This window comes from Lathyrus oleraceus, chromosome 4, assembly GCF_024323335.1.
Source record: "Lathyrus oleraceus cultivar Zhongwan6 chromosome 4, CAAS_Psat_ZW6_1.0, whole genome shotgun sequence".
In the NCBI taxonomy this organism is placed as follows: Eukaryota; Viridiplantae; Streptophyta; class Magnoliopsida; order Fabales; family Fabaceae; genus Lathyrus; species Lathyrus oleraceus.
In genome coordinates, this window is record NC_066582.1 from 132,989,919 (window position 1) to 133,002,254 (window position 12,336).

General features: G+C 31.3%; 2 protein-coding genes across 2 annotated transcripts; one reads left to right on the forward strand and one right to left on the reverse strand.

The window, feature by feature from the left end:
* Positions 1–6,673: 6,673 nt before the first annotated feature.
* Positions 6,674–10,096, forward strand: LOC127074046 (argininosuccinate synthase, chloroplastic). The gene is made up of 10 exons (XM_051015310.1): positions 6,674–6,837; positions 6,988–7,040; positions 7,170–7,209; positions 7,645–7,786; positions 7,913–7,961; positions 8,114–8,296; positions 8,514–8,588; positions 8,665–8,850; positions 9,090–9,178; positions 9,318–10,096. The coding sequence occupies exons 1-10, from the start codon at positions 6,771–6,773 to the stop codon at positions 9,868–9,870; spliced, it is 1,437 nt and encodes a 478-aa protein (XP_050871267.1). The 5' UTR covers positions 6,674–6,770; the 3' UTR covers positions 9,871–10,096.
* Positions 10,097–10,155: 59 nt separating this feature from the next.
* Positions 10,156–12,004, reverse strand: LOC127074047 (FBD-associated F-box protein At1g66310). The gene is made up of 3 exons (XM_051015311.1): positions 10,923–12,004; positions 10,622–10,762; positions 10,156–10,461 (listed from the first exon to the last, which is right to left on the reverse strand). The coding sequence occupies exons 1-3, from the start codon at positions 11,823–11,825 to the stop codon at positions 10,156–10,158; spliced, it is 1,350 nt and encodes a 449-aa protein (XP_050871268.1). The 5' UTR covers positions 11,826–12,004.
* Positions 12,005–12,336: the final 332 nt, after the last annotated feature.

Genomic DNA, 12,336 nt, shown 5'->3' on the forward strand with positions numbered 1-12,336 from the left:
AGATGTCCAATATCCTCAAAATACATCATATGACATAGGATATACATGAGTGCCTAACAAAATACTAAGATATGTATATCTTAAACTATCTTGAAACATTGAATTCTTCAAAACATCTTCGCACGACTTTACCTTTACCTTTATCCTGTCTTGAGTTACCTGAAAAATTCAGCATTATAATGGGATGGGATAATAATTTCAGTGGATTCTACTATCTTATGGGTCTACTCGGCTCTAAAGATACATAAAATTGTTTTTTTTTTAACTTAAGTCATTCAATTTCGTCCTACTTATGTATACTTACACAATAGAATACAGACTTAAGTATCTAAAGGAGTTTACGATTCTTATGAAAACATACAACATTGAGTTCTCATAATTTAATAATAATTTAAATTTCGCTCTAATTTCTCTCCAATAATTTAAATTTCTCTCTAATAATAATTTAAATTTCTATTTAGTTTCTTTTAGTTTCTCTCTAATTTTTTGATTTTGTTTATAGAAACTTCTTTATTTTTTTGGTTGAGTTATTTAACCCTAACTTAATAATTTAATGCTGAGATCTATTAATCTATTAATTAAACAATATTTTTTTATTGAAATCCCTATCTATCATATAAGAAAATAATATGCTCTAGAAAATTCCAATTTGCCCTTTATTTTGCTTCGGTCACATCACTAAAATGATGATTTTTTTTGGTCTTTAAACACTAAACTCCTCACTTTTATTATTAAAATAATATAACTCTTTTTTAATTAATATACCCAACTTCGGAAGTTTCACTTCATTTTCTCTTTTTTTCTTCATCATGGTTTCCTCTCTTCTTCCTTCCATTGTTTTCTCTCTTCACCTTTTTGTCTTTATTTTACTTTATATTTCTAGGAAAGAAACAACTATTATGACTATTTTTTTTAAATTATAAATTATTATATTATTAAAAATAATTATATAAAATTATAATTTACTTTATAATAATAATAATAAAATTAACTTTTTCTATGAATATATATAGTAGAAGATAGTATGCAATTAATACAATTGACCTGTAATTCAATAATAAATTATAGTAATTACTTCATAATTATAAATAAATGTCCGTTATAGAATCTCTCTATATATAGATAGATAGATAGAGAGAGAGGATCAAATGACACTAAGGTGTCAAACTTAATAATATGACACATTTGTTAACTCTTCCCCACATATTTGTATAACTGACTGTTGGATTGAAAGTTATTATCATATAAATAATTTATATAAAATTTAACATCAATCGAAAATCATTTGATATGTCAACGAGATAAATCTTTAGTATGAAAAAAGGCAATTCTCCGTTTTTTTAACACATAATATTTTTTTACTTCAACTTTTTGACTCAAAGATAAGAAAAAAGGATATGATTCAATCTCAAACCTATTTAAATGTAGCCGATAATAGTGGAGCGCCGAATTGATGTGTATTCGAATCGTAGGAGCTAGTAATCGACGATATGCTTATATTGGTGACATTGTTGTTGCTGTAATCAAAAAAGCAATGCCAAATTCATTTTTAGAAAGATCTCAAGTCATCAGAGTTGTAATTGTACGTACTTGTAAAGAACTAAAACACCGTAATGGTATAATAATAAAGTATGATGATAATGCAGCGGTTCTCATTGATAAAGAAGGAAATCCAAAAGGAACTCGAATTTTTTCCGCAATAGCCCGAGAATTGAGACAGTTAAATTTCACGAAAATAGTTTCATTAGCACCCGATGTATTATAATCAGAGATCATGATATAAATATATTATCTATAACTTGAATGAATAGGAAGGAAATATATTAGAATACGAATGAAATATATATTCTATATTCAAAATAAAAATTCAAATTCTATTTGTATATAAAAAAAATTGAATTCGAATTCAATATAATATTATTTGTATAAAAATTAACGTCTTACACGACTTTAACAAAATCATTAATTTTGATATTTCTCTTTAACATATCAAATGATTTTCGATTGATGTTAAATTTTATAGAGATGATCTATATGATAATATCTTTCAATCCAACAGTAGATTTTGTTATACAAATATGCGGTAAAGAGTTATCCAACGTGTCATGTTACTAAGTTTAACCCCTTGGTGTCATTTGATCATATATATATATATATATATATATATATATATATATATATATATATCATGATCAAATGTCATCAATGTGTCAAATATAGTAACATGACACATCTGATAACTCTTTACCACATACCCGTATAAGAAAATTCATCATTGAATTAAAAACTATTATCATATATATATAATGTATATAAAAGTTAGTATCAATCGAAAATCATTTAACATATCAATGAGATACATAAAAACTAACTTCTTACATTTTTTTTTTGTAAAAACCGTTAATTTTTATCACTCTCTTTAACATATCAAATGATTTTTGATTGATGTGAAATTTTATAGGCATGATTTATATGATAATAACCTTCAATTTAATGATTAACTTTGTTATACAGACATTGAGTGAAGGATTATCAGAGGTGTCATGTTACTAAGTTTGACACATGGGTGTCTTTTGATATATATCAGTCAGGATCAAATGACACAAAGGTGTCAAACTTAGTAACATGACATCTTCGATAACTCTTTATCGCATATCCGTATAACAAAATTCACCGTTGGATTGAAAGCTATTATCATATAAATCATGAATATAAAATTTAATATCAATCGGAAATTATTTGATATCATGAATATAAAATTTAATATCATGAATATTAAATTTTATAGACATAATCTATATAATAATAGCTTTCAATTTAACGGTGAATTTTGTTATACGAATATCTAATAAAGAGTTATCAGATGTGTCATATTACTAAGTTTGACACCTTGATATCATTTTATCGTGACTCATATATATATATATATATATATATATATATATATATATATATATATATATATAATAGTTAGAATGATACAAAAAAGAAGACATTAATCTTCATTGTTATATTTGAGATTTTATAGAATGATATAATATTTATTTATCTCAAAGTAAAAGTATTTCGTTTTGTTTAAAAAATAGAAAAAAGGTTTATTGTTAATAGTATACTATATAGATAATATTTAAATTTAATTAATTTATAATTATAAAAAATGAGGTTAAAGGTAATGCACTGTCAGTGTAAAAACTATTACACTGACATCCAATCAAAATATTTTATATTGCCAAATCATTACAGTATTTTAAAAATAAAAGTGTGATGTGGCGGGGTACACGAGTCTCATTGGTTGACAGTGTAAAAATATTTTACACTGTCAATGCATATTCTTTTTTCTCATATAAAATTTTGAATTTTTTAATGTTAAGCAATAATATATTATCCTTGTAATTAAAATAAAATTAGTTCGTTGTATTTCACTAATTAAGATGTATACGAAAAAAGGTGACATTAATTTTGGTTAATAATTCCGGCGAACAGGAAAATATACACACACAAAATGTGACATTAAAATTGGTTAATAATAATTTTACGGGTTAAAAATGATTTTATGGGTTAATAACGGATTAATATGAGACAAATATTTATTCTACTATTCTTTTGTGCAAAATAAAGACTATGATATTCAAGATATATTTTTTTATTCTTTTTCAACTTATAGAAAATAGGCTAAATTATAGTTTTGGTCCCCCCTGTTTTTGTCTACTCACGGTTTTGATCCCCCCATTTTCTTTAAATAGTGTTGGTCTCCCATCCCAAATTTGATCCCAAAAACGCTTATGTGATTTTTTTTTGATTATGTGTCAAGTCATTGTATGACGTGGCATGGGGTTGAATTTAATTAATTGCCAGGTCATTGTAATAAAAATATAAAATTAAAAGAAATCACAATGGAAGATAAATAGACATAACTCAAGTATACCGAAGAAGACATGCAAAACGAAGAACAATCAGAACAAAAATGGAAGAATCACACATCACGTTTTAACGAAGAACACACCAAGCTATAACGAAGAAGAATCACACATCAAACATTGATAACGAAAACAATAATTTCTTTTCTAGGTAAGGTGCCATAAATCTCAAAATCTTAGTCTTTTATTGCTGAATCTTCGAAAACCCTAAATCCCCTTTGATTTTGCTGGCATAAATATCGTACTCTTATGGACAACCTTTGCCTTGGACTAAGGAAGATCCTAAGTATTGTTCTAGGTCTGTTGATTAGTGATTAAGAATGAAGTTTTTCTATTTCGAATCAGCTGGATTTTTTTGGGTTGATTATTGAATATTTCTTAGTCTATTGTGTTGGTTTCCATAAGGAGATGTTATTTCAAATAGTTTTGACAATTTTTGGGTTGATTATTGAATATTTCTTAGTCTATTATGCTGTTTTGAAATTTACTGTATTTTTTTTGTTTGCTCTAGGCCAGCTGATACATATGCAGTCCGAATAAAGATAATTTGATGTGGATTTTATGTCTTATATGGACTTTATGAAGGTTATCAACAATTTGGATTATGTAAAAATCAAGTGCATGTGGTATCATCACCCGGAGTTTTCATTTGAGCGTGAGCTTAGACCTCTTAACAATGATGCAAATGTTTTGAAATTTGTGGAAGACATGAATAATATGAGAAGAGCTTCAGGTAGACCTAAGAAGAAAAGAGATATGGCTAATGATGAACCAACTTCAAGCAATCTACTACCAAAAAATTTGACCACTATTAAGTGTAAAAATTGTGGGATTTTAGGATACAATTCAAGAACTTGCAAAGGGAAAACAACGGAGAATCGACAATTAGCGAAAGGTAGTAACAAGGTTACCAAGGCTAAGAAGCAAAGGAAGGCATCAACAAATGATTCAGCCACTGTGTTGACACAATAATCACAAGCTCCCCAAACACAAGAAACTAATTCATAGAACATGTTGTCAAATGTCCTTTTTTGTGTGTATTGCCATTGGATACTTTAGAATCAGGTTGACTATTTTGTGTAATGGTATTGACAATTTTAGAATCAGATTGACTGTTTTTTGTAATGGTATTGGCTTCTTTAGAATCAAGTTGACTGTTTTGTGTAATGGATCACATGTTTATTTTGAAACCTACTATGATTCTTTGTAATTCATCATTTATTAATGAAGTATTAATATTTTCTCACATAGTATACAATGAGTTTATAATGACAACATCATTATGCATCATTTTTACATTATTAATTAACTTCATTCAAATACCACTTAGCATTACAACTTAACCTCATTATACATTGACTTTACAAATTAACCTCATTATTATGACACCAACATTATGCATCAGTTAATAGAATAACAACTTAACTTTATTACAATATAATATTTAAAATTACAAATTTGCTCCATTACAACAAAACCTCATTGCAATATACTGATAGTAACATTCCAACATCAACACAATTTGTTCAACAAAATTACATCAAGTTTTTTGTGACCAGTAGGATGATCAAAACCAAATCAATAACCAAAAACTTGATCTTCTTTTTGAATTGGACATCAATCTTCTTAGCTAAACCATCATTCTTCTTCAATTCATTAACCTTATTCAAAAGTGAGTTAATTTCCTGTGAATGGTCTGAAGTTTGCTCATCATACCATTCAAAAAATGAACATCCTTTCCTTCCTTGGAGCTGGATAATATAAAACAATACGTGAAATTTAGGGATTTAAGAGATGAATATACAAATTAACAATTAGGGATTTAGATATATCTTATACAACCCACACCCATAGATCCTTCGTCATGGATTCTGAGATGTCCACACAGTCACAAGAGGTGAATCTAATCCATAGTAACAATGCATCTTTCTCCTCCTATAATGAGAAGAAGAACTTGATATTTGCACAAACTCATAATCCATAACCGTTTAAAACACTTTTAATGATTAAACCAATAGCAAGGTTGAAACAGATGGGGGAATTGAGATGTGAAATTGAGAAGATGAGGATCGCGATGTGAAATGAAGATGGCGAACGCGACCTACAACGAAGAAGATAGGGCAACGAAGAACACCAATTATAAATATAACATTTAAATTAAATAATTATTTTTTGTTATAATTAATGACTTGACATAAAAAATATGACATGTTGTTAAAAATAATAATTCACATAAGCGTTTTTTGGATCAAACTTGGGATGGAGGACCAAAACTATTTAAAAAGAAAATAGGAGGTCCAAAATCGTGAATAAACCAAAATAGGAGGACAAAAACTATAATTTAGTCAAAAATATAATACTGAAAAATAATGTATTGTTTATCCATTTTTTTATAAATAATATTATTTATATATATTAAAAAATACCGATTCAAATATTTTTATAAATAATATAAAAACTAAAAGTAATATTTATTAATAAAAATAATGTATTGAAAAAATATATTTTATTTAAATTTTATTGCATGCATTATATATATCTCATTTAAAAAATAATATAAACGAATGATTGTGATGCATTGACAATATAAAATTTTTTACACTGACAATGCATAACAATTAATCTCAATAATAATTTATTTTACTATTTCTGATACAAATTCGCGTATTGAAATAATACACATGTGTCACGTGTATTTTATTAGTTTGCAAACAAAAAAGAAAAGAAAAAAACCCTTTATTTTGTGACCAATTTGGTCATTTCGTGAAAGTTATAAACTTTGGAAACCCTCGTTATATTCGACCAAAGCAGCAGCATTATTTAGTTCAAGAGTTGTTTCTGTTCACTTCAACAATGGCTCAGTTGAAATCACTTCCTTCACATCCATGCCTTACTGCCACTCCTTCCCTAAATGCAACAGGTTCTCCTTTCTAACCCTTTCCTCTCTCATTAATGCTATGTTAGTTACCATGTCTCTGAATCATGATAACAGTTTCAAAACCCCGTCTTTTGAACCCTGTTAACAATTTATCATGACCCTAATAACAGCTTCCTTGATTTTTATTTGCAGAGCACATTCTGTTTAATAGGTTCTGGAAGGCAAGCCCATGTTCATTTAAACAGGTAATCTTTAAAAATTCAAACTTTAATCCTTGGAATTTACAAACATATCTTTTTACTTTATATCTTGAGACGCCTTTTTGGTTTTTATCTTTGTGTTGATCTTATTTTGGACTTTTCTATTATGTGTAGTTGAAACCAAGAGCTAATGTTGGTGCCCGTAGACTTCAAGGTGAGATTATTTTGTATCAAGATCTACTGGAAATTTGGTTGGCATTGCCTAGATTTACTTGATTTATAAACAATGGTGAATCCATGATTTTAATTTAAGGTGGCGGATCTGGTTTTCTGTGAAGACAGAATTAGTCATTTGCATGTGTGTGTCTCTGATTTGCAGTCTTTATCTGTTGGAATCGAATTGACTCATTTGTTTTCACTTGGATTTTGAAGATGATAATTTTCTTAACAAAATCATGTTGTATCTGTATTAAACATATAATTTTCTGGAGGGGTAATTTGGGGCTTCTTAGGTCATGCATGGTTTAGTTTGAAAGTGAATGAATTCTGTTGAGGCACTGTGTGTTCGTGTGTTCATTATGTTGATTAGATGCTGTTTGGTATTTAATTTTAATGTTTGAAATGCTATTGAGGTTTTCGTATTATGCAGTTGTAAAAGCAGTATCCCACGTTGATTCTGCTGTGGATGTTTCTGAAGCCAAGAAGGGTAGCGGGCTGCGTGGAAAATTGAACAAGGTTGTACTGGCTTACAGTGGTGGCTTAGACACATCGGTCATTGTCCCATGGTTGAGGTATAGATGTTACCTAGTTCTTTTTCTACTAGATTTCTGTCACAAGTTCACAACTCTCTCCCTTATGTATTGCTGTATAGTTTCGTTCTTGTTATATCATCTTATTTAGTAATCTTGATGTTGCAGGGAGAATTATGGTTGTGACGTTGTTTGTTTCACTGCTGATGTTGGCCAAGTACGCTGTGACTTTTAGCATTCCTTTTTTGTAATCAAGATTATTGTTGTCTAACTTGTTTATTGGATGAGGTGTTTTAAGATTGTAGACATCCGACTAGGAGAGTTTGTTGCTGATGTACTGCATGTTGGGTAACAAAATTAATTTCACAGGGTATAAAAGAATTGGACGGTTTAGAAGCCAAAGCCAAAGCCAGTGGAGCTTCTCAATTAGTTGTAAAGGACTTGCAGGAGGAATTTGTTAAAGATTACGTATTTCCTTGCCTGCGTGCTGGTGCCATTTATGAGAGGAAGTATTTGCTTGGGACCTCAATGGCCCGTCCTGTAATTGCAAAGGTACTTTGCTTGAAGTTTGATATTTCATTTCAATTGGCAAAAGTAAAACCTTTCCGCTTGTAAATATCAAATATGTTGCACCCACACTTCATTCATATTAAAGACATGTCTAGTGTCTGACATGTATCGGTGTCGGACTTTGCATTCTTCAAATAATTGTATCTGTCGTGTCTGTGTACGTGTCATTGCTTACTGATTGATGTGTGTCGACTGGTAGGCCATGGTGGATGTTGCCAAAGAAGTTGGAGCTGATGCTGTCGCCCATGGGTGTACAGGAAAAGGAAATGATCAGGCATGTCTTACTATTTTAACTACATCACTATGTCATGCAGATTATATTAATCTCACTTTTTTTAATCAACTTTTAGGTTCGATTTGAGCTCACTTTCTTTGCGCTGAACCCCAAGCTAAACATTGTGGCTCCATGGAGGGAGTGGGATATTACAGGGAGAGAAGATGCCATTGAGTATGCTAAAAAGCACAATGTTCCTGTTCCAGTGACAAAGAAATCCATATATAGCAGGGATAGGAACCTATGGCATCTTAGCCACGAGGTATGCATTGTGTGAACCATATTTAGTATTTCAAGAAAGCCTCTCATTTTTTTCCCAGTCTCTAGAGAGCATATGAATCATTAAAGGGAATGCACTGCATCATTTCTATGCTGCATTGTCAGAATTTGCTTATCTTTAGTTTGACCTAGGATTATGCATTATGAAGTGTAGCTTCCAAAACTATACTTTGGGAGTAACATGTTACTGTTTCTCTAACGTATGCTATCTGTGACTTGAAGGGTGATATTTTGGAAGACACGGCTAATGAGCCCCAAAAGGATATGTACATGATATCTGTAGACCCAGAGGATGCTCCAGATCAACCCGAGTAAGCTTTCTTGTAGTTTTACTAATTCACTCTATAAACAGCTTCAAGTTTCTGTTATGCCTTCTAGAAAGGCTGCACCCTGGAATTGTTTTTCGAAGTTGAACCTTACATGTTTGAAATCATGCATTATGTCTTGCAGGTATTTGGAAATTGGTATAGAGTCAGGACTTCCTGTTTCACTCAATGGGAAGACGCTTTCACCAGCAACTTTACTCACCGAGCTCAATGAGATAGGTGGAAGGCATGGAGTTGGTCGTATCGACATGGTTGAGAATCGGCTTGTAGGCATGAAGAGCCGTGGAGTTTATGAAACTCCTGGTGGAACTATCCTTTTCGCTGCCGCACGGGAGTTGGAGTTTTTGACACTTGACCGAGAAACAATACAGGTCAAAGATTCATTAGCCCTTAAGTATGCAGAGTTGGTGTATGCTGGAAGATGGTTTGATCCACTCCGTGAGTCCATGGACGCCTTTATGCAGAAGATTACAGAGACCACAACAGGCTCTGTGACTTTGAAATTGTACAAAGGGTCTGTTACCGTAACAGGTAGGAAGAGTCCCTTCAGCCTTTATAGGCAAGATATCTCATCATTCGAGGGCAGCGATGTATATGATCAAGCTGATGCTGCTGGTTTTATCCGACTTTACGGCCTTCCAATGAGAGTCAGAGCAATGCTTGAGCAGGGCATTTAATTTAAGTATTGATCTCATTCCAAAGCATGTATTTGATTGCAATAAGAGGACATGCTTTGTTTCGCTAGAAGACATGTCTTTTCTCTGTTATTTCCGATTTGGTTGTTTAGGAACTGGAGTGTAATGGTAGAGTAGTTTCAGTTGTTTGTGGACCGATCACGGAATGTTGGAATGTTATCAGTTAATTAAATGTTGTATTCAATAAATATTGTTGAGCTTTATATAATGTTCTAAATCTCACAACTCGGCGAGATTTACAATTCTACAAGAGGTAATCCTATATCGTCAAAGACAAACAAATTCAATCGAAGGCGGTATTTTGTCCTTCAGTCGCAAAGCATGCTTTCTGTTTTCTTCGCAATTCCAAGTTTTGAATTGCTCCTCGCCCAGTAGCCGCACTTTTGGTTTAGTTGGTAACCTTGTATCAATAGTTATTTTCATGAGTTCAACTGCATTCTCAAGAATTTGCATAACTAATTCAACTTGACATGCTGCACCACAAAATCCAACCAATTCCAACTCCTTAATACTGTATTGACATTCCTTTGGAAATTTGTGTTCTGTTCTAAAAGTAGGTTCTGTATTTAGCATCTGCAACATGTATAAAAATCAGTTTCAAATTCACAACTGTCCTAGCTTTTGCGCATAAATAATGCTTGATGCAAGCACAAAATATGATGCTAGAAGTTTTCAGAGAATGCTTGAATGCTTGACAGAAAAAAGCTAGAAGCACAAGGATATATATATTCACCTTGATTGTGAACCTACATAGTGAAGGTGATGTTTTCAATAAAATAACACAAGCACCAAGTATTATGCTATCATCACCACAAGCCACCAACTCCAAATCCTTGAGATTATTCAACAAGGGAAGTTGACTTAACCAATAAATCTGAAAATTCGAAAGTAAAAAAGTCATCTCGGACACAACACTGACACATCGACGCCGTATCGTGTCGATACAAACACACGCTTTTTACAGAGGTGTCTGAATATCACTCTTAATACTAAGCAAACAAGCATGAGAAAAGAAGGGTATGCAGGAAATTTACCACGTCAGGTGAGTTTTGTGTAATATCCAATTTAAGCACTTTTATTTGTAACATAAAACTTTCTCTAACAAACTCTACAAAGGATCCTCCAAAAGATGCTTCCATAAGGCTTGAAACACTCTTGAATTCTGTCTCCAAATTAGACCCATAGTATTTGAATGACACTAATTTCTCAGCAAATATTTCAACTTTTGTCAATTCCAAACATCTTACCAACTCTAAACATTTCAACTTCAATGATGAACCTGAACCTGAACCTGAAACCTTCATAGTTTTCGGAACTTCTGAATCAATCAAACTCAATGTTTCAAGTAATGGACAATCAGACAGTAAATACTCCAGCGTCTCTTCGGTCACAGTAACCGATTTCATACGCAAAACACACAATGAATCAAATCTTTTCACCTTAAATACTTGCAACGGAAGAACATAATCAATTGCACGACCGAAATACAGTTCGAGCTTTCGAACCTTTTTACGAACAGCAAACTGAATCCAGTTATCAATATCAGAAACATTTTTCATAGGAAACCAAAGCTTCAATCCTTGTAGAGACGAACATTTAAGCGAAGCTAACAGTTCATCGATCCAATTTGTATATGTTTGTCTTTCAGCATCATACATGATTTCCATTGCCATCTGTAGACTTCTTCCTGTAATCTTCTTCATATCTTTCTTCATGTCTTTCATAATCGGCGAACCGGAAAATTCTAATGTTCCGGAAAAATAAGGCCATAGATTTTTCCATTTTCTTGAGAGGATGCTTGTTCTAACAGCTTCATGGATTGATAGTTTTGATAAAATGTTTATTGGAATTCCTTCTGGTAATTGGTTTATGACATCTTCTTCATTGTTGGATTTTGGTCTCTTTTGTTTACCATCTTGTATAGTTCCATCTTCCATGATCCTAAATTTTATCAAAATTTATGAACATCAAGATAGCGAAGAAAACAAGAAATGAGTCCTCTTTTTTGTGATTTGTGAATGAAAATGTAGAAGTTTTTGTAATTGTTGTGATCTATAAAGAAGAAACTTTGTATTATGTCAAGATCCGGAGCATGCTTCCTTGGTGATAACGTCAAATTCAAGTTACTTTGTTTTTACTATTTTCTTTTTGAGGGGGTTCATTTAATATACTTGGTTTTGTTTGGTTGCTTAGGAATTTAGTGAAATAATCCAAAAAAATAATTGTTGACATATAGTAATATTAAAGCTTAATCACAATTAACATGGAAGAAATCAAGTCGTTGACAAACAAACTATGATAATCTTAAATTAATGTAATTCTAAATTTAACAAATGATGCACTGTGTATTTAAAAGTAGTGCCTTCATAGAATTGATTTCATGGGTAGGACTTGCTTTTTGAGTTGTCGAACTTTCCTGCAAAAAGTATAAACTAAAACGTATTAATT